Raw genomic sequence first — 22873 nt, 5'->3', positions numbered from 1 at the left:
TGGTTCTTATGCAGGTGGAAAATCAACATGTTTGAATGTTTCTGCTGAGCATCACCACAGGTGAGCAATTTATGTGAATGAATGCTGGGCAGCCCAGTGTGCATGAGGTTGGATTAATGCAGCTTTAAAATGTCCTCAGTTTGTTTTTGGGGGGGTTTGGAGGAGAAGCAGCAGGAACAGTGGAGAGTCAGCTACAGGTCACTGAAATGGCAGCTCCTGTGGAGGGAGACAGAAGGTTAACTAGCCACAAAACGCACTCAAAGACCAACGGCCTCCTCTCAGACCGCTACTTGCTCCTGCGTGTTCTGGGTTCAGTCTCTCTGGAAATAAAGGATCTTTTGATCTGTAATTACAAGAAGTGCAACTAAAAATAATCTTCAGATTAGTTTCAGCTGATCTTTAGGGCACCAGAGGAAATAAAAGGTGGTGACAGTGAGAAAGCTCATGATGGTGTGGTTGGGGGCAGCAGCCTAAGCAAAAAAGCCCAGAGCTCCCTCTCTGCCTCCGGGTCAGCTGAGACATCTCTCCGGGGTGTCCTGGGTCTATGACCCGACCTGAAGCACCTCAACTCAACTAGTGAATTTTAAAGCGAATACACAAGAAAATCATAAGTTCAAATCATAAATAGCTGGCACATGTAAATGTGCATCGCTTTGAGAAGTCAGTAAGGTGATAGTGAGCTAAAGCATGAGAGAGGTGGCAGGAACCCAGGCTGACCAGGTAAATATGTCCACATTTGAAACAAATACCCAAAACCCTGTTATAAAACGAAACATCTACCAACAAAGAAGAATCTGAGGAGTCAAATATTCACATCCTGGTCTGTGTACAGATCTTTAAAACTATGTCAAAAACATTTCACCTATAAAGAAAATTTATCTTTCCTCAGTTTTCTGTCGATTCAATACAGACAAAATAATGTTACATAAACTTTCTAAGAAATCGAACTAACATGCTCGTCCATACGTTGTTCCTACTCGTGTCCCTTTGCCTGATCGCAGTCTCTAGATCGAGGGTGTCACAGTGTACTGATGTGAAGTACAACTGGTGCCGGGCTTCATATTCACCTCTGCCCACTGAAATAGGACCATTTCAAATGATCTTTGCTGAAGGTGTGCCGTTCTTTGTCTTCACTCTCAGTCTAATTAACCTAACCTGCACATTTATATGCAGGTTAGTAGATCAAAGAGTTTGCATGAAGCTGAAAAAAACGCTCTAAAGGAGACATGTGGAGACCAGTGTGTGTGGGAATCATTTATTTGATGTGAGAGGAGTGAAGTTCAATTATGTGTTTACAAGGTAAAGACAGAGCTGTAGATAATGACAAAGTGCTTTCCCCCTCTTTCACTAAACTCCAGGTTAAAATCTTTCTTTGTCCTCTGGATTACATTTTTAAGGGTAGCTGTCATAAACATGGGTCTGCTTGAAGTTATACTCTCGGGTTTGTGGGAGATGGATTCAAGTTCCATCTCATTCCTTCATTTTTCCCTTCATTGTCTTGCTGATCCTTTTATCTCTCTCCTTCTTTCTTTTGTCAGACCTTCCTTCCTTTATCTAAGCTGCTGATCGGTTACTTTAAATGGGATGTTGCATCACAGTTCATGACTTCAGCATCTTCCACCTTCCCTCGTTTTTCTCACAGCTGCTTGCTGAGTTTACGCGCCTGCCTCTCCCTTGCTTCAAAGGCAGCCTTGATGTCTTTCAGCTCTTCCAGCTGCCGGCGGATTAGAGCCATGTCGAGCTGGGTGGCCTCGCACTGCTCCCTCAGGGCGGCCGACTCCGTCCTCAGCTGCGCGGCGGCGACGGAGAGCTGCTCGCTGCGTTCACGGCACTGCATCTGCATCCTCTTGGCGTCAGTGAGGAGGGACTCCACGCTCACCGCCACCGAATCGCACTGGTCGCGAGACATGTCCTGAGCGGGGATAGAGGGATGGATGGAGGTCAGGGGTCAAACCTGAATGGATCTGAGTGACGGTAAAGCTGGCGGTTGAAGGGCTCGCTCCTATTTAAATCTGAGATTTAAGGACTCAGCTCTGTTTTACAGATTTTGTGCCGTCTGATTTGGCAGGGGGCTGGAGCTTTCCTGCCAAAAACACAGATAAAGTGAATCAATAGCTGGCTGTTAAAAGTCCAGCACAGATCAACAGGTTTAAAACAGAACATTTGATCTGTGGAAAGTGAAGTAGCTTAAAGAGGCTTATCATGGCTTAGCCTGCAGTGTCCACTGCTCCTCTCTATGTTTCTCTTTTATCCTTACCCATCTCCAAAACTCGTGCCACTGTTTTGCTCTTTACAAAAACACTGATTTCTAAAATCACAGGTTGTTTTTTCTAATTAGCAGCCAAAGAGTAACAGCAAAGCAACATGTGACGATGTCTTACCACAGACTCCAAAATCAGCTTTATCTCGACCCTTGTGGTTTTCTTCTGAGACTCAGGTTGCAGGCAGGGCTCGCCGTCCTCCAGGGTGCTCTATCCTTCGCTCTTTTTTTGCTGTCAATTACAGATACTTTAAAGAAACCTCCAGCAGACCCTGCTATAGGTGCAGATGGTGGAAGTGGCTGTAGAAGCTCGTTTAACAGGACCACTGGTGATTCTTTTTTCCCCTTTGAAATGCCAGTACGCTCTTCACGTCCTTCAGTTTCTGACCTGTGTCCGTCTCTCCAGTGTCTTCCTCCTCTCTTCAGTGAGGATTAGCTGTTACCTCAGGCTCAAGTAAGGTCAGGCAATCCAGAGATTAGATAGTTCAGGGTGACGTGTTGTAAGAGCAGCTTATTGGGTCTATTTTGATCAGGGAAGGGGAAAGTAGCTCATTTAGACGCTCAGCCTGGAATATCAGTTCACGTTATGCTTTAGTCGGCTGTTGCAAGTCACCAGGAATGATTAGTTTGAGCAGTATTGATAGAATAATGCACTTTTTTAAGGTTTGTATAAAACTAGCTTTTTCAGACAATAAATATTCCCCACAGTGGTCTTAAATGTATGTTTCAGGTCTCTTCTGGATGACTGCCCTGTTTTGTTTTGACACTGATCGAACACAGCCGAGACTTTTCACTGGACCGCTGCTTTACAGAGCCGCTAGCTAGAAATCTTGGAAATGGTTTTGCAGACTTTTAAAATCTGACAGCCGGCTTATGAATCTGCGGGTAGCAACAACCAGGCTGTAGGTTGTACACAGAAACACAAAAACACTATAAACATATCCCTGATAGTGAGAACAGGCGAGATCATTGGAGCCTCTCTTCCCTCCATCACAGACACCGATCACACCGGCTGCATCTGGAAAGCCACCAGCGTCGTAGAGGACCCCACACACCCCTCACACACACTCTTCACCCTGCTGCCAAGAGATACTGGAGCATCCGGGCCAGACTGTGAAAGTTTGTTTCCCCCAAGCCGTCAAACTCCTCTTGTGTTGATTTTCTGTGACATGTAGCACCATGATCTTGGAGGAGCGCTGTCTCGCTTCACTGTGTACTGTACCACTGCACACGGTTGACAATAAAGCCACATGACTTGGTGCAAGTGAATCTTTATTTATTATTAGCCTCTAGAGGGAGACATTATTCAACGTTTCCATATGCCTGTTCCCCACGACAAACATGAGCATGTCCAGAAATGTCACAAATAAAGCGCAGCATTGCAAACACACAGTCAGATGTAAGAAGCACACCTCACTGAACGTCAGGCCCGAGCTTAGAAAAGGTTAGAATTTCAATTTTTTAACGTCTAAACGTTATTTCCAGTGTTCAGCTGCAGCGTGTTTCATCAGACGGTGGCACTGTAAGCTAACTACCTGTGGTCACCAACAAATGTTTCAAGTCAAATCAAAATCAAAAGCATACTGAATCAGTGTGGATGAACCCAGCAGCAGATTTCAGCAGAACAGCCTCAGACGCTTCTTTGGTTAAAGGTTGTAAAAGTCAGTGTCACACAACAATCAACAATCAAAAAACAAACAAACAGTGAAACGTCTTCCTGTTTTTCTTTTTATTTCTTTTTAGTTTCTAATGACATAATCACCACACAGATCAATACTAAGCGATCTTTAAAGCCACGTGTTGACACCTTAAACTTGAAGACAATGCAGTGTTTTAGGATTTTACAGTCAACAAAAATAAAATGTGTTAAAAAAAGTCTATGGCAGATTCCGGTTTTGTGAAATCAGTAAAAAGAAAAAAGTGTTTTATGTAGAAAATTCTTAGTCTTACTCGTCAAAAGTACATCTGAGCACAGTTAAATTATAAAATCAAACCTTGTGATAAACACCCTCCCGTTCGTTGGCTGTGTAAACAAACCCAACACAAGCTCGCTCTGAATAAAAAACAGTTAAGTTTCTGTGGAGTCCACAGACGTAGATGTGACGCGGCGGGTGAGATGTGGGAAATGGGTAAATTCAGTACCAGCGCCTGACAGCGCTTCAGTGTTTCCAGTGTGTCCTGACACAGACAGACAGGCTCTGCATGCTTGTGCATTCAGGTGACGAGGTGGCCGAGTGGTTAAGGCGATGGACTGCTAATCCATTGTGCTCTGCACGCATGGGTTCAAATCCCATCCTCGTCGAGCGGAGTTTTGTGGTGCTTTATACATACTGTTAAACCCAAAATCTAATATCTGCAAAACCTTCCACGTGCATTCTCAAAATGTTGTTCACTGAAATCCTTAAAACACTTCATTTAACCTTTTTCCACACCCGCTCCCACTATTTGGTCTTATGTGCTTTTATAACCCCCTCGCTCACACCCGTTCTCACTGGAGCCTTCCAGGACGGTTGAAAAACGGCTCAGTCTCTTCGGGCGTCACACCCGTCTCCCCGAAAAGGCTTCCAGTTGGTGCGGCTCCAATCAGCTTGGACGCTGAGCCCCGACGCCTCTGGATGATCACCAAAACCCCGATGATGAGCCAGAAGAAGAAGTTGATCCACACTGCCGTCTGAGAAGGAAACAACATGACACGCAAGATGTACTGGAGGCTCTTTTACCTAAATCTGAACACATATGCTATGCTAACTTTGACTACATCTCTTTATTCGTGGGTTTTTGTAGTGTTGCAGGACTCCAGTTCATAATAATGCTTCTTTATGTTAAGCATTACAGGAGCTAGTATGTGTGGACCATGTGACTCCAGCCAAAAGCATAAAATAAGTGAATGAAGTACCGACCTCGGCTTTATGTAGACTGCTGTAGAACCTCTCTCCATCAAGTGGGCTGGCCCATTTTTCAGACTGGGCTTTTTCACAACTTTGCACACAGAAAAACATTGAGCATTAGACAGTTTAAAAGAAATCCGGGGTTATGATTTAATTCATTTTGGATTTGTCTTATATGAATTTAGTCTTGATTATTGGTCACTGATTCTATGAACAAATAGAAAAACTGCAGGCAGTTTTGTCAGAGGAAGTTACATGACATCAAAGTAAGTGGAGCTCAAAACAAGCAATTAAAAACTAACAACACCATGCACGTCTTTGCTTCTCTTTTAAGTGCTCGCCCTTTCAGAGGATTACAGTGTAGCCAAGGATGAAAAACTGTGTGCTGATGACATTTTTAAAAGGAAAAAGGGCATCCTGAAAGACAGACAAAGGCCAAGAGTAAAATAACTAGATGGTTATAACTAAATCTACCTTCATATGGCTTCATATAGAGCTCTAAGAGAACGTGGGCGGGTGGGTAAAGTGAAGCTTTGGAAAGGAGAAAAAGGGGGAAAAAAAACAGAAAACACACAAAGTGACGCTCCCTAGCTTTCAAATGTTATTTTCATTTTCATATGCGAGTGTTGACGAAAGCGTTTGGTCCTGTGCCAGGTGTGGATGAGTGCAGGTGTCACCTGGTAGTGTTGGGGACGTTTTTCGTGACAGACGAGCAGAGCGTGTCGCGCCCGATCTTCAACATGCAGCCCGTGACGAGCAGGAAGAACAGGAAAACGCCGGAGACGGCAATAATCACGTTCATCCACACATTCTCCCTGTGAAGGAGGAGAAAAAACAAGCAGATAAGAGCGGGAGAACAGCACTGTGCTCTTTAAAGTGAGGCAAAACAGAAGAAGGATGTCAAACTACAAAATGCAAGCTAATGTGTGATTGTGTCGCCATGCCGTGGTATGGCACATGCATTTCTGCTTCTCTGTATCAGCTCTGCAGCTTATTCTGTGCTACATCGCTACAACTTTAAGTTCAGCTTCAGGAGCTACTTAAATGATGCCAGTTTAAACCTCTGACAAAAATTCAACTTTTTCTAAGTGTATTTGTAGCTTCTTTTGCTTATGTTGGCTACAGAGAACAATGTTTACATGCACACTTATTTTCCTGGGTAATCAATCAGTTTAAACTAAAGAAATCAGCCTAAAAGTGCACGCAGACATCTGTTAAATTCTGTCTACAAGATGCTTAAAATATCCTTTCTTGCAGCTGGCAAATCAAGCTCAAAAGAACGACACAATGACAGAGCAGGCCAGCATTTATGCAATATTTGAAGGAAAACACTGACGATTAAAATTGTTTTTAAACCCACACAAACACTGCAACTCTGTACTTTGTCGTGAAAAACACACACACAGCATGTGGTCACCTTTTGAGTTCCCCTTCGCTGCAGAAAGTGTACACCCAGTACACAGACAGAGAGAAACACACCACTGCCACCATGATTGATATGGCCGACACAAAGTAACACAAAGAGGAGGATGTGGACGACTGGACTCCGATGAGCTTGGACGTGGCATTATAGCTGACCGCTCCGTACAGCATACAGTGACCTCCGAAATTACCCTGAGTAAAAAAGAGAGACAGAGGTTGGGAGGGGGTCACTAAAAAGCTTGAGTTCCGCTTCACCGTTTCAAGCGCTTTGCAGGATGCTACAATAAGCGCATCAACGGTTGCATCTGACGTCTATAAATGAGCAGCAGGGAGCCAAATTGGGCACGATAGGCGTCTGGGTCACATGATGAGCAAAGCATCGAGGTACAGTTAAAAACCTGCGCGCGCACACGCACGTTCACAATTTCACGTGCATATCACGCATTTCCGAGCGTCTGTTAAGCTAACACAACGAACAGTTGTTGACACACAACAATGCTCGTGTGACACTTCGCTAAAAGTTTGTGGTACATTTTTCGAGAAGTAACTTCTCCGATGTCTAGAGTCCAAAAACATTAAAAATATGGAGAAATTAGAGTTGAAATGCCGAAGGTAATGACAGAGTGGGCAGAACTGGACTGAAAGTGGAAGCGCGTGTCAGTTTTTTAATCCCTCGCGCTGCTTTTAATTACCGTGTAACACCCAGAAAACTGCGCAGCTGTACGAAAACAATTATAGTAGCTTGAAAATATAAATCTGTAACACTGTATGATGAATTATGTTTAAAGGATTTTTCTTCAAAAAATAAAATAAGAAGTTTGTTTCTTTTTTGCTAAACTTTCTGGGATAGACAAACGCACTACAAAGTAAGTCCACCCGGAAGAGGACGCGTACAACATGTAATATATGGAGCAGGTTAGTAAAACTTAGAAAAGTCACCTGGACGATGGTGACAGACGCTGCGGTAACAATCCCGCAGACAAAACAGCTGATGTAGAGACCCCACTCCAGCACCAGTAGCCCCGCTAACGCCATCATCCAGCAGCAGCTTAGTCCGCGTCTGCAGAGAAAAGAGCTGCCGTGAAGGTAGCAATAAAAAGGCAAACAACTTCCGGTTAGTTCCTTCACAATAAAATACCAAGCCTCCAGCAACCACGATTCGCAAATATTAAGAAGACAGTGAGTTGATTAAAAACATGGCAAGGCTAAGTAGTAAACGTGTCCGGGTTAATCAATAAAAAATACATGAAAATGTTTTCCATTAAGATTAACACGTGTCAGTTGTTTGTTTAAATAGACTGTACTCGTATTTAACCGCAGACTCCTAGAACATTGTGGAAAAAATGAATCAAGAAATAAAGAAATGTCTCATATATTTGTCACGACCTTGCCACACGTCTCAAAAACATGATTTAAAATGTTTTAAGCCTGACTTAACTTACCCGTGTGTTCTTCAGCTGGGTTATATTCTGGAGGTCAAACAGTTTGATTTCCGGTGATATTGTATCTTTTTTATTACCTTCACCCGCAGTCAAACAGTCCAAAGTGAAAATCGTACGTCCAAACTCTCTTCTCGATATTAGTTCGAGCAGCAATAGAAGCTTCCTCGGAGTTTCACCGCAGCGCGTGAATGCGTGAAAAACAGCTTACTTGTCACACGTGGACACTGCTTGTCATACAGGCCCTAGATCGTTTCTCTTCGCTCAATCAGTTGGTTTCATCTGATGACCCAGAAAGATAAACTGAAAGTCTACAGCTAGATATATGTGTTAATTCACTCATGTTAACGCCTATATTTATGCAATAATTATTTTTATTATACGGAAGCAAATACTGCATGTTTGCATTGTCTCAAATATGTAGATGGTTCAAGTTAGTCAAAGTCTGAGCTTCTCGAGGGTTATGAGGTATGAAATGCTAGAGTTAGACACAGTGTGTGTTTGTGTGTGTGTGTGTTGCTTCCTTCCCAGAATGCTTAATGAAACCTTGTGACTTTGTGTCCTGTGACCATGTCATTTTTATATGTCAAACATTTTAAGCCTGTCAGATTCACCTCTGCACTAATAATAAGCTTACTAATTCCTGACACATAGCCAGTGTTACATCATTCAAGGCTGACTAGAAATAACTGTTTTCTGTAATAACACGCCACACAATTTCTAATGATATGTCATTAGAAAGGAGCTTCAAAATTATGAATCAGCGCTGTTAGCTTTCATAGGAATTGTTTATGTGATTTACACCACTGGGTTACAAAAGTAAGTAGAAAAACAAATGGTATGTTGCAGAAGGTAATAAACTGATGAATGGATTGATAAATAGAAAGAAGTGAGGATTTTTCACAAATAATTCTTAAATGTGGACAAAGAAAGTCTTGCAAAAATACCAAAATAATACTACTATGTTGAGAATGTAACTTCACTTAACTAGGTGACTGGACTCATTGTTGGGGAAAAAAAAAAAGTAGACATGCCAGTGTGAGTTTGTGTGTGTGTGTGCTGCTGTCTCAGGAGGCGAGACTAAGTGGTGGGCAGAGCCATCACAAAGTATTAGTGTCAGTGAGCATGTGAAGGTGTTTTTAGATTGAAGCCTTAATGCATGCTGGCACAAATGTTGGACCCCAAGACCCAAACACTAGAAAGCTTCCGTTTGTCTATGTGTGTATCCACAAATCATCACACAAGCCTTGTATCTCTTTAATTCATGATAAGTTTAAACATCAAAATTCACCAAAGTCTGAACGAGGCACAGATCTACAGTAAAGAATACACTATGTACAATATAAAATAGAGGGACATAAAAGATTACAACGCAAAACGGAAATGTAGGAAACATGCACTTGATAACACGTCACGGATAGGTCGAGGCTGTCGGTCAACATTTTCTTGAAGAGAAACCCATCTTTCCTCGAGATAAAAGTCATGATATAGAGCGGAGAGAGTGAAAGTTTCCCCCTTTTGGAAAACAAATGTTGATATATACTGTATATAATTATATATACTTATTGTGCAAGTGAACTATTTAGATTAGCAACACTTTAAAAAGAATTCAAAAACATACGTAAATATATCAGCAATAAGAGCACATCAAGGAAAGAACAAAACATTAATTATACTGTTTTAAATTCAATATAATGTCCCTCTTGAAAGAACAGCTGTTTTGATTTGACTGCATGTACAAAAGCTTGATAATAATTTAATACTGAACAGAGAGATGAGAGGCATACACAAGCAGCAAAAACAAAAAAAAACCCAAAACCCACCGACCAGATCGTGCTGTGAAACAAGATCAACTTCATTTTGAAAATCTTAATCTTTTGAACTTCGGATGAAACGTGACGGTACGATGTTGTTGGAGAGAAAATAAAAATGAAAGATAAAATCCTGATGGAGAAGCCCACACACAAGGCAGCGTTAAAAGGTCATTTCATGATGAACGCCCCCTGAGGGAGGGCAGCCCTGAAATGTTTGAGTGTGATTGTTAAGTACTGTTTGTGCGAGATTGTTAATCATCGCACAGCAACATCGCTGCTTTATATTTAAAATGTTTAGCAGCGATTTTCCGAGTAGGAACACTGCTCATTAGTGATGAAGCCAGAGGAGCCGGTTACCTAATCGTAAAAGGTGATGCGCGTTCGGACTGTGTGTCAGAGCGAATCTGAAGCTTTGACTTTTCTGGTTTCCAGCAGTAAGAACAGCATTCTTGCTCAAATTTGGATGTAAAGGTTGTCATTTTTTTTAATGAGACTTTAAAACGTTGTTTTAAACGTAAATATTATTTATGGAAGCATCCTAGAAAGTGGTTCTGGCCCTTAAACCAAACCAACCGGAGATAATTTATCTGAGCGTAACCGCACCTCCAGTTCTCTGTCTATATGTGACCCCCCCATTGCAACTACAAGCTGTTTGTTCTTGTTTTCTTCACTTCTCATTAGTACAGCGGGATTTGCCCGGCCCACGGGTCACCGTCAGTCCCCTCTGAGGCCTTCTCCAAACCACAGCCTCAATTCATCCTCAAGCCATGTTCCATTATCTACCAGAAATGGTGTCAAACCAAAAATGAGGATGTGGTCCCAGCTAATGAAACAGCAACTGAAAAATCAGCGGGGAAAGCAGTGCTGAATTTGAACCCTAACCCTCTTCAGTGAAACTGAAGCTTACGCCAACAACAGACCTGAAGCGTCTTATCATGTACGTTGGTGCTCTTGGAAACTGGAAGCTTTGCTATGTGACTGACTTTTGCGTCAATGTCCACACTAAAAAAAGAAAAGAGTCAATTTGTTCCCATGAACGTGAAGTTCAAAAATTGTATTTTGTGTCTATTTCACAAAACTACTGTGAGAGTGTGCTTTTAATAATAGCTTTAGATTTCATGCAAGCAGCTGGCTGCTGAAGAATGTTTGGAGAAGGAATTCCTGCTCTGTCCATTTTAATTCAATGGTATGGTCACGTTCCTTGATAAGTGCGGTCACAAGACTGCAGCACTGGGGGATTGCTGTTGAGCCTGTATACAAAACCTGCCTGTCAGTATGAGAAAGTGTATGTATTCCTCTGCAAGTCAGTCGAAATTCTGTAATAGTTCTAAATGATGTTTTGGATGGTTACATATCAGTTTGCGATGTCTGAAATGTACCAGTTTCTGAATGATTTATGCCTTGTTTTAGTCAAATTATGTCTGAGCATGCATTTGTGCACACGGACCAGATAAAAGCTGTGCAATCATTAGCCAACTGGACAACCTGGCAGCCTGAATGCATCTGGTAGAGGACTGTCAAGTTTACAGATAATTTTGTATATTCCTTTCTTCCAGCAGGGGTCGCTGTCTCTCCCCGTCCAAATGGCTGAGTAAAACTCTCTCAGAGCCACTTCAGACACCTCGATGAACCTCTCTGGAACCTGCACACAAAAATATGATGTCAAGGAGGAAATGTTTATTAGGAAGTCTTCTGGAAGAGAAAAATCCATTTTCGCTTTAGTTTAGTATCTGAATCTGTCAGTCACATATCTATCTACCTTATCTAAAGGGATTTAAAACTGAGAAACTTGTGTTTTTCAGAGAATGTGAGGTTTTGATTGTCTCTGTACTTTCTAAAAATCTCATAAGCGTTGTTGAGCAGTGAATAGTTTCACAGGAAGAACATTAGAATACCTGTTATTATAATGTGCATTCAGTGCACCCTCACAGGTGTTTTCACCCACTTTGGTAAAATACAGACTGTGACTTTGATTGTCTCTGATTCCACTGTTTGTCTGAACGCGTCTGTCAAAGCAGACAGCTTTATCACAGCACGTAGAGACTTCTCATTGATTATTGTTAATAAGTGGACCTATTCTTTCGCCGCTATGACGGAAAACACGTTAGAAGCGAACACGATCTATTCACAGCTGAACCGCACATAGCTTTAAGCCGAGCTGAGGCTCAATCAAATAATAAACTCACAAAAATATGTGTAGGCGAGAGTGACTTTTCAGACTCGAGCAACCTTGTGACTTTGTTTTTACGATCACAGAGGTGATTCGGTTTTTCAGCGCTGCCTGAACGTTTCCCGGGATACATTGTAGCCATAGTAGTTTTCGCGTTCTCAATACCTTTTTAAATCCAATGACGTCTGACAAATAACAGATCACCTTGGGTGATAAAATTAATCATCATCTGTAGAATTGGAAACTAATGTGCGATGATTGTTTTATGATAGTGTGTGTCCTTCAGCAGGTCAGTGAGATATAACAGTGCTTCATTTTCTGTTTCCTTTTCATGCACAAACTCATACAAGTAAAATAATTTCTCTGCTCACTAAAGGTAATAGCACATTACACGAAATAATAACCCCAAGCTCCAGTGCTTTTCATTTCAGCGGTGTAGTATCTTTTTATTGTATATCTTCATCTTTATGCTATACATGATTTATTGAGGTTTATTTCCTCTTTAGACTTATCGTCTGCTCTGAGCTTACCAATTAATATCAGATCAGGACCTCATTCAGAGTCCAAGCAGCAGCCATATCTGGCACTTTATTGACCTCTGAAGGACAAAACAGCTTGAGTCTTGCCATCCTCACCTGGTTTGCACAAAGTGGGACTTTTATTTGATTTTCAATAAGAATGGCTCAGTACACGCATTAAATGTTTTTAAGAACTGTTTGCTCAAGAAGGTCAAACAGCTCAGATCAAATGATCTTAACTCAAAGGACCGCTGAGCTTAAGAAAATCAGCAACGGCTTGCGTTAGGCATGTATGTGAACCTTGAAAAGCATTCCAGATGACAATCTATAAAAGACATCAAAAACAGAGTGCAAGTTATCCTTCAATACATGACCCAAGACCGTGACACTGTAGACAGCACTTTAACTTGATTGGTATTTACTTTTAAACACAGGGGCACTGCATAAAGATCCATAATCCATTAGCGATGTACTTAGGGCTGAGGAGTATTCACATCCCCACCCAAGGACTGAGTCCAGTCGTACAACGGGTAGGCTGAAAGCTGCAACTAGAGCGTCTCCTCACCTGGTAGATGTTGCTTTTATTGTAGTGCATGTTCAGTATGCGGTAAAGCTCCGTATCACGTCCCACTCGCAGCTGACTCTCTCGGCTAATACGAGGCGCACCATCCCTGTGTTACAGAGACAAACAAACTCATTTAAATACACTCACAATAAAAAACAGATAAGAGAACCATGTATAATTTACATAAATGATATTCAGCTTCAGTTTGTTTCTGACTTTTTGCAGTCATGTTTTATGCCCATTGCTATTTGTTTTACTCGCTACCATCATGAGTTCACATCAACATGGCCACAGTGTCTAAACACCTGAGCACTCGCAGAAAAAAAAAATCTATATTTTTATTTTTATTTTCCGACCTCTTAAATCAAGCGATATAAAAAATGCAGACATCTATTTCTCAGCTGCAATGGTTCGTTTGATTATAGCAGAACTGAATATCTGTCATGGAGGAAACCATGATGCTTCATGCGGTTCCAAAGTCAATCATGCGATGTGTGATTCTCTATTTCTAAAAAAGTTATATATGATGTCTGATGTATAAATCAGACTTTACTTCAGCTCGTCTAACAGGGGCAACATGTTCACACTCATAAGGCTCACTGAAACAATGAAAGTACTGCAAATAAAATGAGTTTAACATGAACCAGTGCCAACCCAAACCGACCGGGTGAGAGCCTCGCGGACAGCCTGGCGTGCAAAGCGCTCCATCTGGATGTAGAAGAACTCTCTGAAGTTACTGAACCATTTAATCATCTGGGAGGTCACACAGCGATTAAACTAGACCATGGATGACAGGAGAGGAAGTGAGCAGGTGAGGACAGCAAGAGAACAGTGCTTTTTTAAACACTTACAATGATATGCTAAATTAACCTGACTTGAGCTAACTTAATTGCACTTTGTTTGTTATGTCAAATTACATTCAAAAGACATTGTATGCCCCCCCCTTTCCCCACCCCTTAGTGGTCATTAAAGTAAATGACCTAATCTAAGGTTTTCTGTTGACACAGACTCCAAGAGGAGAAATAATCTCTGCAACTCCACACTGTTTATGCTTCTAAATCACTGTAAACTTGCAGATTGTATCAGATAATACCACCTTATTAAGAGATACCCTGTAATAATAATTTATCGCAGCATATGCATTTTTAAGTGCAGCATGGATGTGAATTAAAATAGCATTTGTTTTATTCATTGAAACATTTTACTCATATGGAGAAGTAGTTGTAACCAGTAGGTTAGTTAATATTATCATTACGTCAGTAAATGGGGTATCTGCAATCTAACTTCCAGTCTTTTGGAGCTTGATTGAAATATGGAAACAAAAACGTCTGGGATGCTGTCGGCAATATGTGACAGTTTTGGCGTTTGCGTATGGCCGGTTAGCTCAGTTGGTTAGAGCGTGGTGCTAATAACGCCAAGGTCGCGGGTTCGATCCCCGTACGGGCCATGTACGTTTTCAAGCAGTTGAGCACCTTTAAACAACTGATTTTCGCTTTATTTGCAGAAGAAAATCTCATTAAAATGAAATGAAAAACACCTTGAGCTTTGAGACCCGACATGTCCAACAGTGACATCAGCTTTTTAACTTATCCACAAAATTTCCAAAAATAACTCGTGAGCTGTGCAGCTCTGGCCGTGCTCCACTAACATCCACTGCGACATGGCCGGTTAGCTCAGTTGGTTAGAGCGTGGTGCTAATAACGCCAAGGTCGCGGGTTCGATCCCCGTACGGGCCAGTTCCGGATTTTATGAAGCACCAACCACTACATACGTATAATACACATGTTAGCGCTTGGACATTTTTTCAGAGTAAATATTATATCTACTGCATCTATACTGATATAATACATCAAATCAAACCACAGCAATATGGGTACATTGGCTACAAGATTCAAGCACTTTTATATACATGTTACACCATCAGTAGTGAGCAGTTTTTTTTTACTTTGTGTCTCTGTATTATCACTGAAGATTTTATTATATCTGAATACTTGGAGTGCACAAATGTCCTGGTTTCCCCCAGTATATCACTGGTTATTAGGTGATTTAAGTGATGGCCTTACAATAATTGCAGTCTTACAGTCAATTTAAATTTTTTTAGAAGATTGTTCAAACTGTATTTGTTTAGGCTACAGTATGTCTCAAAAGTCATTCAAGGACTACTCATTTCCTTGAAACTCCTAAAAGACCTCACAACTATAACACAACTGAACTTATGTAGTAATGAAAGATTTGAATAAATTCAAGATTCTTCGAAGCAGCAGCATTTGAATACTTTTGGGGGATTCGTGTTATCTGAAGCAGCGCTGCATCATTTCAAATCAAGACCTTAAAGATGTGCCTCATTGTCTTGTTAAAAGAAAACAATGTAGCTACGAAGTGCAAAACAAACACTCGTTAAGTGCTGTCTTCAATTATAAATGAATTGCTAACAGCGTAATCTGAAAACCCCACGTGGTAGCAACCGCACGCACACATCATCTATTCATCTTAGACAAAGGAATTGAGGTTGGAACCCACCACTATCAAATTTGGACTCACCAGACCACAGCCCAGATATCCACTAGTCTAATGCTCATCCTTTGTTATGCTTACTTAATACTAAATTGTAAAAAAAAATTAAGAAGTACAAAATTCTTTCAGCAATTTGACCCAAACGCCTGATAATTTCCTCAAAACAGCTAATCTTAAGATTCTAGGAAGCAGTGTGGTGGGCACTAATTTTAGGGCTGTTAACTGGAGATTTCAGAAGCTTTTAAGTCTCTGCAGCAGTAATAACTTCTGGTCCTTCTTCCCTCAGTTGTAAACACCACGCCTGTTCGAAGAAACCTTTAAAGTCTTTGTAATATATGGACTCACATTCATGTCTTAAAGAAATGCTGGACAGTCAATTCTCCTTCCTTAGTCATAATATCCAATACTACAGCAGCCAAACTGGCCTAATTGGCATTTCATAGCTGTGACGTCGTCCGTATTGTTTTAACAATGTAGAAAAACCTTCAGTGAGCAGGCGTGTAAAACGCAGTGGCTGATATACTGCCGTGTGACTTTGAGGTGTGTTAAAAAATAATCACTTTGAAGTGAAATTGTTGTTCCAGCACTGAGCTGGTGTACACACACCTTGACATCAGGGAAATATGTCTTGAGCGTGTTGGAGCTGGGATAGCGAGTGTAGAAGAACATGAGCTTGGCTTTCTTCAGATGGCAGGGTGACAAGCCCTCCTGGGTGTACATATGAGGTGAGTTAAGGAGATACATGCTTAAACACACACACACACACACACACACACACACACACACACACACACACACACACACACACACACACACACAAACCAACACAGCTCTCATCCTCATTCTTTCAAGCACACTGACAAAAGGATATCCCCCCAGCAGTCAGGTAGAGCTCTCCTCCATCCATCCCTCCTCCTCGCATGCCCCCATCTCCCCTCATCACTCGCTCCCTCTCTCTCCCCCCGTGCGTGTGGCGTGCAAGCGACGGGTCCAGGTGGCCGAGCAAGGGGAGCGGGGGGAAGGAGGGGTGAGACGATGGGTGGGAAGAGAACTCCAAGAAAGGGTCAGAGTTCAGGTAGTCTTTGCGGGATGACGGGAGGTGGGGGAGCTGAGGGTGGTGGAGTGAGCGGGAGAAAAGCTGCTGCATTGAGTAGTGGAGCAAGGGGAGAGGGAGAGGAGGGGGCGGAGGCGGGGGAGGAGGGGGAGGCGCAGGGAAAGAAGAGGAGGAAGAAGAGGAGGAGGTTGAAGACGGGTGGAAAGAGGAGGAGGGATCCTTGGGCTGAGAGGCTGGAGGCAAGAGGGGAGGGTGAGAAAGGGGAGGAGGACGAGGCAAAGAAGGGTGGTGCAGGGAGAGGTTTGGGTGAGAGGGATTGAGGTGAGTGGGGAGAGGTGGGCCAAGGAGTGGGTAGGCCTTTCGCGTGTCAGGTGACCTTTGAAGAGTCAGTGGCATCGCTAAATCGGACGGTTCAGTCCGACGGGGTGGTCGCGGGGGCAGGGCGCTCCCGTTGCTCATCTTGTGGAGCTGCTTCTCTCTTTCTCCGTCCTGCCCTCTTGTTTTGTCCTCCTTATCGCTCATTGTTTCTTCTCTTCTTCCTCTCGTTAACAGCCCCATCCACACTGCCTTCTCCTTCCCTCCGTCGCTTCCCGGATCAGATGGGAGAAAAGAGATGGCAGCGGGAGGAGAGGAAGGAGCGAAATCGGTCATCTCGGTGTAAAGGCGGAGAACTCGGTCGATGACCCGGGCCACAGCGCTGCCCAACTCCAGCTTCAGCGCCGCGGCAAACTTCTGCCCTCCCTCCTCACTCTCGTCATCTATCCCGCCATCCCAGTCTCCTCTGACCAAACCTCCGCAGTCCAGCCACAACCCCGATCCCTCCATCACACCCTCCAAGTGCAACCCTCCTCCTCCTCTTCCTCTCTCCATCCTTCTTTCTCGGTCTTTTTGCAGCTCCTCTTTCCGTTTGTGGAAGCTGTCGAAAGGGGACTCGGAAAGCAGGGAAAATGATTCCTTTTCCATCTCTCCGCCATCAGTGTCTTCCTCATCGTACATCCCTTCTGTCATGTCCTCCTCCTCTATTAGCCCTACATCCTCTTCTCTCCCATCAACTCCACCGCTGCTTCCGTTTCTGCGCTTCCTTTTCTTCTCATCCTCGGCCATGTGCTTTTCCCCAAAAGCTCTCCACACTTTCTCCTGCAAAGCCTGCAGTCTCTCCCTTGCCTCCTCCAGCTGTTCTTTCAGCTCTTCCCTTTCCCTTCTCCTCTCTTCCCTCCCTCCTTGTTTGCCTCCCTCATCGGCCTCTCCATCCCTCTGTCGGTTCTCCAGCTTCATCCTCTTCACTTTCAGGATGTCTTGATTCCATTCGACTGCGAGAGCCGCGTCATTGTGCCTCTTCTTAACCCCGAGCAAGTCGTCCTTTCCCTCTATCGCCCCCTCATCTCCCCCTTCCATTCTTTGCTCCACGTGTCCATCCCTCTCTCCTTCATCTTCCTCCACATTTCTGTCCTCCAGGTGTCTGTGTGTGCTCAGGCTTGTGTTCAGCAGCCCTCCGATCCTCCTGGGGCCTCCACCCGGCTGGAGGAGATGGTGGATCAGTGGAAAGCCGGGGGGTCTAAAGGCAGGAGTAAGGCGGCCAGCATTAGACTGAGGATGGATTCCAGCAAGATCTGTGGAGTTGAGAGTTGGAGCAAATGTATGTATCTGGGGAGCAGAATCATCAAAAAGATCTGTGGGTGAATCCATGGCTGTAGAGAGGCAGAAGGGACACAAAGAGACACAATAAGGATTATAATTGCTGCATTTGTGATATTTTGAGTAGTAGCAAGTGTTTTGCAGCCAAATGAAGTTACATACATGAGGTTAAATTTCATACCAATAATTAAGATGACCATAGGTTTGTGTGTAGTGCTCAAAGTGCTACATGCTTTAGTATTTAATTTAATATTTAAAGCTCAAAACAGAAAAGAAACAGTTTTTAATCAGAGTACAGCATTAAATCAGTCAACCTTATTGGATAATGATATTGATTATAGTGGAAATAATAAGATAACCAGCAAAACCAAATCCAGGAGACAGGTAGTTACTCTAGAAGAGCTGGACAGTGCCCTAGAAGGTCTTTAACCCATCTGCAGGACCGGTATCTGCTCCTTTGTGCAAGGAGGAAAAAGATGAGGACTATGAGTACTGCAAGAACTACAAAATGACCTCCAGCAGGCCACTGGTGTGAATCTCTCTGACCACACAATCAGAAACAGACATCACGAGGGTGACCTGAGGGCCTGACATCCTGTAGTGGGCCCTGTGCTCGCTGCCTGGCAGCTTGGAGCTTAATCGTCATTTCCTATAGAATACCAGAATTAGCAGGGCGCCCTGTGGTTTTCACAGATGAGAGCAGATTCACCCTGAGTGTAGGTGATAGATGTGAAAGGGTCTGAAAAGCCGTGGGGAACATTATGCTGCCTGTAACATCATTCAGCATGACGAGTTTGGTGGTGGGTCAGTGATGATCTGGGGAGGCATATCAATGGAGGGATGCAAAGACCTCTGCAGGCTAGGCAACAGCACCCTGACTGCCATTGGGCATGGGGATAAATCCCACAAGCACATGGGGGCCATACAAATGAATTCAGTACTCCGTAGGTTGATCATTTTCACTTACGTCAAACATGGCATCATTCATTTCTAACACATTACCCAGTCGATAACAGTATAGGTATACAGCATGATTGTTTTTGAGCAGTGTACAATTGTGCTGGCGGGGTGTGGTTTCTGGGCTCAGTCACAAGAGGGAGAGTTGAAGCAGTGTGTTTGGGGGAGTAGTGTCTGATGAAGAGAGCAGCAAACCTGTTGGGCATGTCTAATTAACCTCTCCTCTGACAGTAATTGTGGGGCCGGAGACGAGAAAACACAAAACTGTTAGCAGTGAACCCGAGAGGCACACAGAGAGCCAAAGATCGAGTATAAAAAGTGTGTGAATAAAACCGTGTATAAAACACACCTTTCTCGCCCGTCCTTACTGGGGACCCTGTCACCAAAATTTTTACTGTATAAAGAAGAAACAGGTCTTACTAAAAAGGTTTGTAGGGCTTTTTTATGTGGATTATCTGCTCTGGTTGCTTTTCATTTTTTTCCAATGTCATTTTTAGTTCCATTCAATTGTAGCGCACTGCATTAAGGGCAAAAATCTCAGAGGCTGTTTTGGTTGCATAAATATCTGCTAGATAGCAAATGTTTCTGTTTATCTGTGACTACACTTGGTTGACAGTGAATGAGTGCCCATCGCAACAATATGGCTGGAACGTTACCTGGACAGCAAAACAGGTCACTGGTCTATTGCAGGACACAATCACTTTCACTTTAATAGCAAAAAGAAACAACTCCAATGTATTTGTATAGAGCTAAACGTTCATTGTGGCAGTGTTAAAGAGAGTACATTTAGCTAGAAAGCACGGAAAAGATCAGTTTCATCAGTGAGGGAAGCGATATCCTGTGGCACCAACTAAGACCTAATGGAAGGGTTAACATCTGGCTCATGATCTTTGTCACATATCGCCCTCCTCTCTTCAGGCTGTCCTTCCTGTTGTGCTTGAACGTGTGTTGTCTTAGACAGTGCAAGTATCAAAGAAGACTATATGTGAGAAAACTGAGGAAGATAAATGCACATAGATGTGGATCACGCACAATAACAGAAGTTTGGAAAAAAAATACAGAACACTGTATGGTGGAAAATTTAGGTGCTTATTACACTCCCAGGCTAATGCTATATGGCTTGCCTAGAATTCCTGGAAAAGGTTGTAAAGCAGAGACCAGTGAATGCCAGGCTTATAAACGACAGTACATCTCACTGTTTAATCAAGATCAAAAACACACATCCCAGTTCCTATTTTATATCACTGTGTAACCTCATTTCTGCCCCGATACCCCTTTTCCTTCCTCTCCATTCCTCTCTCATCCTCTCTTCCTCCTCTCTCTGTTATCAGTTCAGGCAGCTTGTTAAGCACTGTTTGATCAGAGTGTTTACCGTCAAACACACACATGAACACACAGACACACACACACACTTTTGCACAAAAGCAAAAGAGGCTTGAGAGAGGGCTAACAATGGTCAATGGTCCTTGTGGAGTGAAATAGAGTGAGAGCAGCATGTACGTAGTGTGTGTGCATATGCAAGTGTGTGTGTGTGTGTGTGCATGTGTGTGTCTGTGTGCCTACGTGTGCATGAGCAGTAGTCCTACTTAGCTTTGATAACACCGCTAATCCACTTCAGATGGATACACTACAGCTCACTGAACAGATGTAAGGACAGGACAGATGTAAGGACTGACAGAGGTACAGGAAAATACAGAAAATATGAACACACACACAAGGATGCACAAACACACACATCACAAAAAACAATAGCTAGACAAAACAGATAGATAGATAGATAGATAGATAGATAGATAGATAGATAGATAGATAGATAGATAGATAGATAGATAGATAGATAGATAGATAGATAGATAGATGGTGAAACATGAAGAGAATAATCCTCCTATAAATAGCTAAATATCAATTATTCAAATGCCCTCTCCTCTCTACTATAATACAGCCCAGATGGCAAGCCAACCAATGGGCTTATAACAGGGACAGATTAGCTTTTCAAAGCCAGTGCAAGCTGCACAAAATATGAGCAATGACTATGAAAGCCATTAACCACTAGATTAGGCTTAAGAATGGTGCTCTTGGACTGCCGGAGCTGTCACTGGGTAGACTGACAAGAGCGAAAACACACATGAAACAAAGCACAGATAACGCACTGGTATTATATGATCCATTTAAGTATGTTATATTGGAAAATTACATTCAAAAAGTTCATTTTCTAACATTGGAAAATAATAACATATTGGTTACTAAAATGTTCCTAATACTGGGTTGCAACCATACTTGTCGAATGAAATTTCTTTTAATTAGCGTATTTTTAAGCAGAGCTGGATAAATGTAACTCATAACTATGGATTTATAACATACACAATCAAAAATATTAGCTAAGGACTTTTTTATGTTATAAATTATTTGGGTCAGTCATTTTTCGGGGCCATTTCTTTCCCCCGTTCACATAGGTAATTATATCACTTTGAATAATTAATAGAGTGTTTAAAGCCTCCGCGTGGCAACATCTGCTTTGGCGATTCTGACGCACGAGCGGTCAGTTTGTGCGGGTGCGCGCGCGCGCGTTGTGCGTCCTGTGACTAATTGGCAGCGGCGGACTAATGTCGCAGTATGAAAGAAAATATAAACAGAGCGAGATAGAGGCGAGCAGCTCGAGCAGACGCTGACCTTCGTAGCTCTTTAAACGCCGTAAAATGTCAAATATGTAAGGCAGAGGTTTGAAGTTTAAAATGAACTTACTCTCAGTCACAGAGAAGAGCTCCAGCGGTTCCCCGAAGCCTTCCAACCCCAACGGCCGTTTCTGTGCGCTCTGTCTCGGTTGGTTGTCTCCTGCTGTCACCGGACGGGCCTTGGACATCGGTGCGGGCAGACAGGAACCAGTCAGCAGGAGGATTCCTGCTTTTTCCCGCTTCCCTCTTCTCTGGATTTGTTCCGTAACTCTCTCAGTTTTCCCTCACTCGTCAAACGCCTCCTCTTTACTCTAGTTGTGTCACTGTGCAGGTTTTTCCTCCCTCGCCAATCCATCTATCTCTGGCTGGCATCAACCTCACGCGCTGCACCCGGTGTGGAGTGGCGCGCGGTGGGCGGGCAAGCGGGCTCGAGAGCTGTCCACTTGACAGTCCGGTCCCTCCCATGTTGGCAAGACCCCCAGTATGCACACACATACACACACACATACACGCACTGTGCTGTATTAAATCGTCGCTTCATTTGAAATTAATTGGCTTTTATATAATTCACGTAGCAGTTTGTGACAGAAGGCTACTTATCCACAGACGAGCCCATAAACATGTTAAGGGGAAATTACTCTGACCAAAAACCGAGAAGCATTTTTTCAGTTTGTGTTACAGTAGTGATGCCACAGACCTTCAGCAGCACATTCTCTGCACTGCGAAGGTTTTATTTACCGCCGACTGTCACCCGGTCAGTCATTAACAGTTTTATCTGACCACAGGAATCTGTCTGTGAGATCCAGCACCCCTGAGCATAAAGACAAACACAGCAGAGTATCTAAAGACTCTCTGTCTAAATGCATTCATTTTTAACATGTGGCAGCTTTAATCCGATTTTACACAAATTATGTGAATTTAACAGTGTAAATGTGGATTTATAGGATGCCTTTAAAATGCATAGG

At 43.0% G+C, this 22873-nt stretch overlaps 2 protein-coding genes and 3 non-coding genes across 6 annotated transcripts; 3 read left to right on the top strand and 2 right to left on the bottom strand.

The window, feature by feature from the left end:
* Positions 1-1239: 1239 nt before the first annotated feature.
* On the bottom strand, positions 1240-8199 carry tmem179ba (transmembrane protein 179Ba). Of its 2 annotated transcripts, none has more exons than XM_004554345.6 (7): positions 8013-8199; positions 7510-7645; positions 6566-6762; positions 5826-5963; positions 5161-5239; positions 2382-4931; positions 1240-2083 (listed from the first exon to the last, which is right to left on the bottom strand). In XM_004554345.6, exons 2-6 carry the CDS (start codon positions 7606-7608, stop codon positions 4749-4751), a joined length of 696 nt encoding a protein of 231 aa, XP_004554402.1. In that variant the 5' UTR covers positions 7609-7645; positions 8013-8199; the 3' UTR covers positions 1240-2083; positions 2382-4748. The 2 variants fall into 2 exon arrangements, with proteins under 2 accessions (XP_004554402.1, XP_076738015.1); XM_076881900.1 differs by having other exon boundaries at positions 1240-1912.
* trnas-gcu (transfer RNA serine (anticodon GCU)) lies at positions 4481-4562 on the top strand. The gene has a single exon. It is a non-coding gene; the product is annotated as a tRNA-Ser (tRNA).
* A 1053-nt stretch (positions 8200-9252) lies between the features above and the next one.
* prox3 (prospero homeobox 3) lies at positions 9253-22328 on the bottom strand. The gene is made up of 6 exons (XM_004554347.2): positions 21979-22328; positions 16462-18332; positions 16197-16304; positions 13741-13853; positions 13077-13182; positions 9253-11465 (listed from the first exon to the last, which is right to left on the bottom strand). The coding sequence occupies exons 1-6, from the start codon at positions 22094-22096 to the stop codon at positions 11292-11294; spliced, it is 2490 nt and encodes an 829-aa protein (XP_004554404.2). The 5' UTR covers positions 22097-22328; the 3' UTR covers positions 9253-11291.
* On the top strand, positions 14450-14523 carry trnai-aau (transfer RNA isoleucine (anticodon AAU)). The gene has a single exon. It is a non-coding gene; the product is annotated as a tRNA-Ile (tRNA).
* trnai-aau (transfer RNA isoleucine (anticodon AAU)) lies at positions 14739-14812 on the top strand. Its single transcript has one exon. It is a non-coding gene; the product is annotated as a tRNA-Ile (tRNA).
* Positions 22329-22873: the final 545 nt, after the last annotated feature.

This window comes from Maylandia zebra, linkage group LG3 (assembly GCF_041146795.1).
Source record: "Maylandia zebra isolate NMK-2024a linkage group LG3, Mzebra_GT3a, whole genome shotgun sequence".
NCBI lineage: Eukaryota > Metazoa > Chordata > Actinopteri > Cichliformes > Cichlidae > Maylandia > Maylandia zebra.
This window is presented reverse-complemented; position numbering and strand designations above follow the sequence as displayed.

What these genes read in the sequence shown, in the direction of transcription:
- tmem179ba (XM_004554345.6), bottom strand. Translation starts at nt 7,608, where the DNA reads ATGATGGCGTTAGCGGGGCTACTGGTGCTGGAGTGGGGTCTCTACATC. An exon ending in AACGTCCCCAACACTACCAG is followed by an intron (nt 5,240 to 5,825) that starts GTGACACCTGCA and finishes CTGTGTGCAAAG; the next exon opens with TTGTGAAAAAGCCCAGTCTG. An exon ending in GCAGTCTACATAAAGCCGAG is followed by an intron (nt 4,932 to 5,160) that starts GTCGGTACTTCA and finishes TTTCCTTCTCAG; the next exon opens with ACGGCAGTGTGGATCAACTT.
- prox3 (XM_004554347.2), bottom strand. Translation starts at nt 22,096, where the DNA reads ATGTCCAAGGCCCGTCCGGTGACAGCAGGAGACAACCAACCGAGACAG. An exon ending in GCTCTTCTCTGTGACTGAGA is followed by an intron (nt 18,333 to 21,978) that starts GTAAGTTCATTT and finishes GCCTCTCTACAG; the next exon opens with CCATGGATTCACCCACAGAT. An exon ending in ATAAAAGCAACATCTACCAG is followed by an intron (nt 11,466 to 13,076) that starts GTGAGGAGACGC and finishes TTTTGTGTGCAG; the next exon opens with GTTCCAGAGAGGTTCATCGA.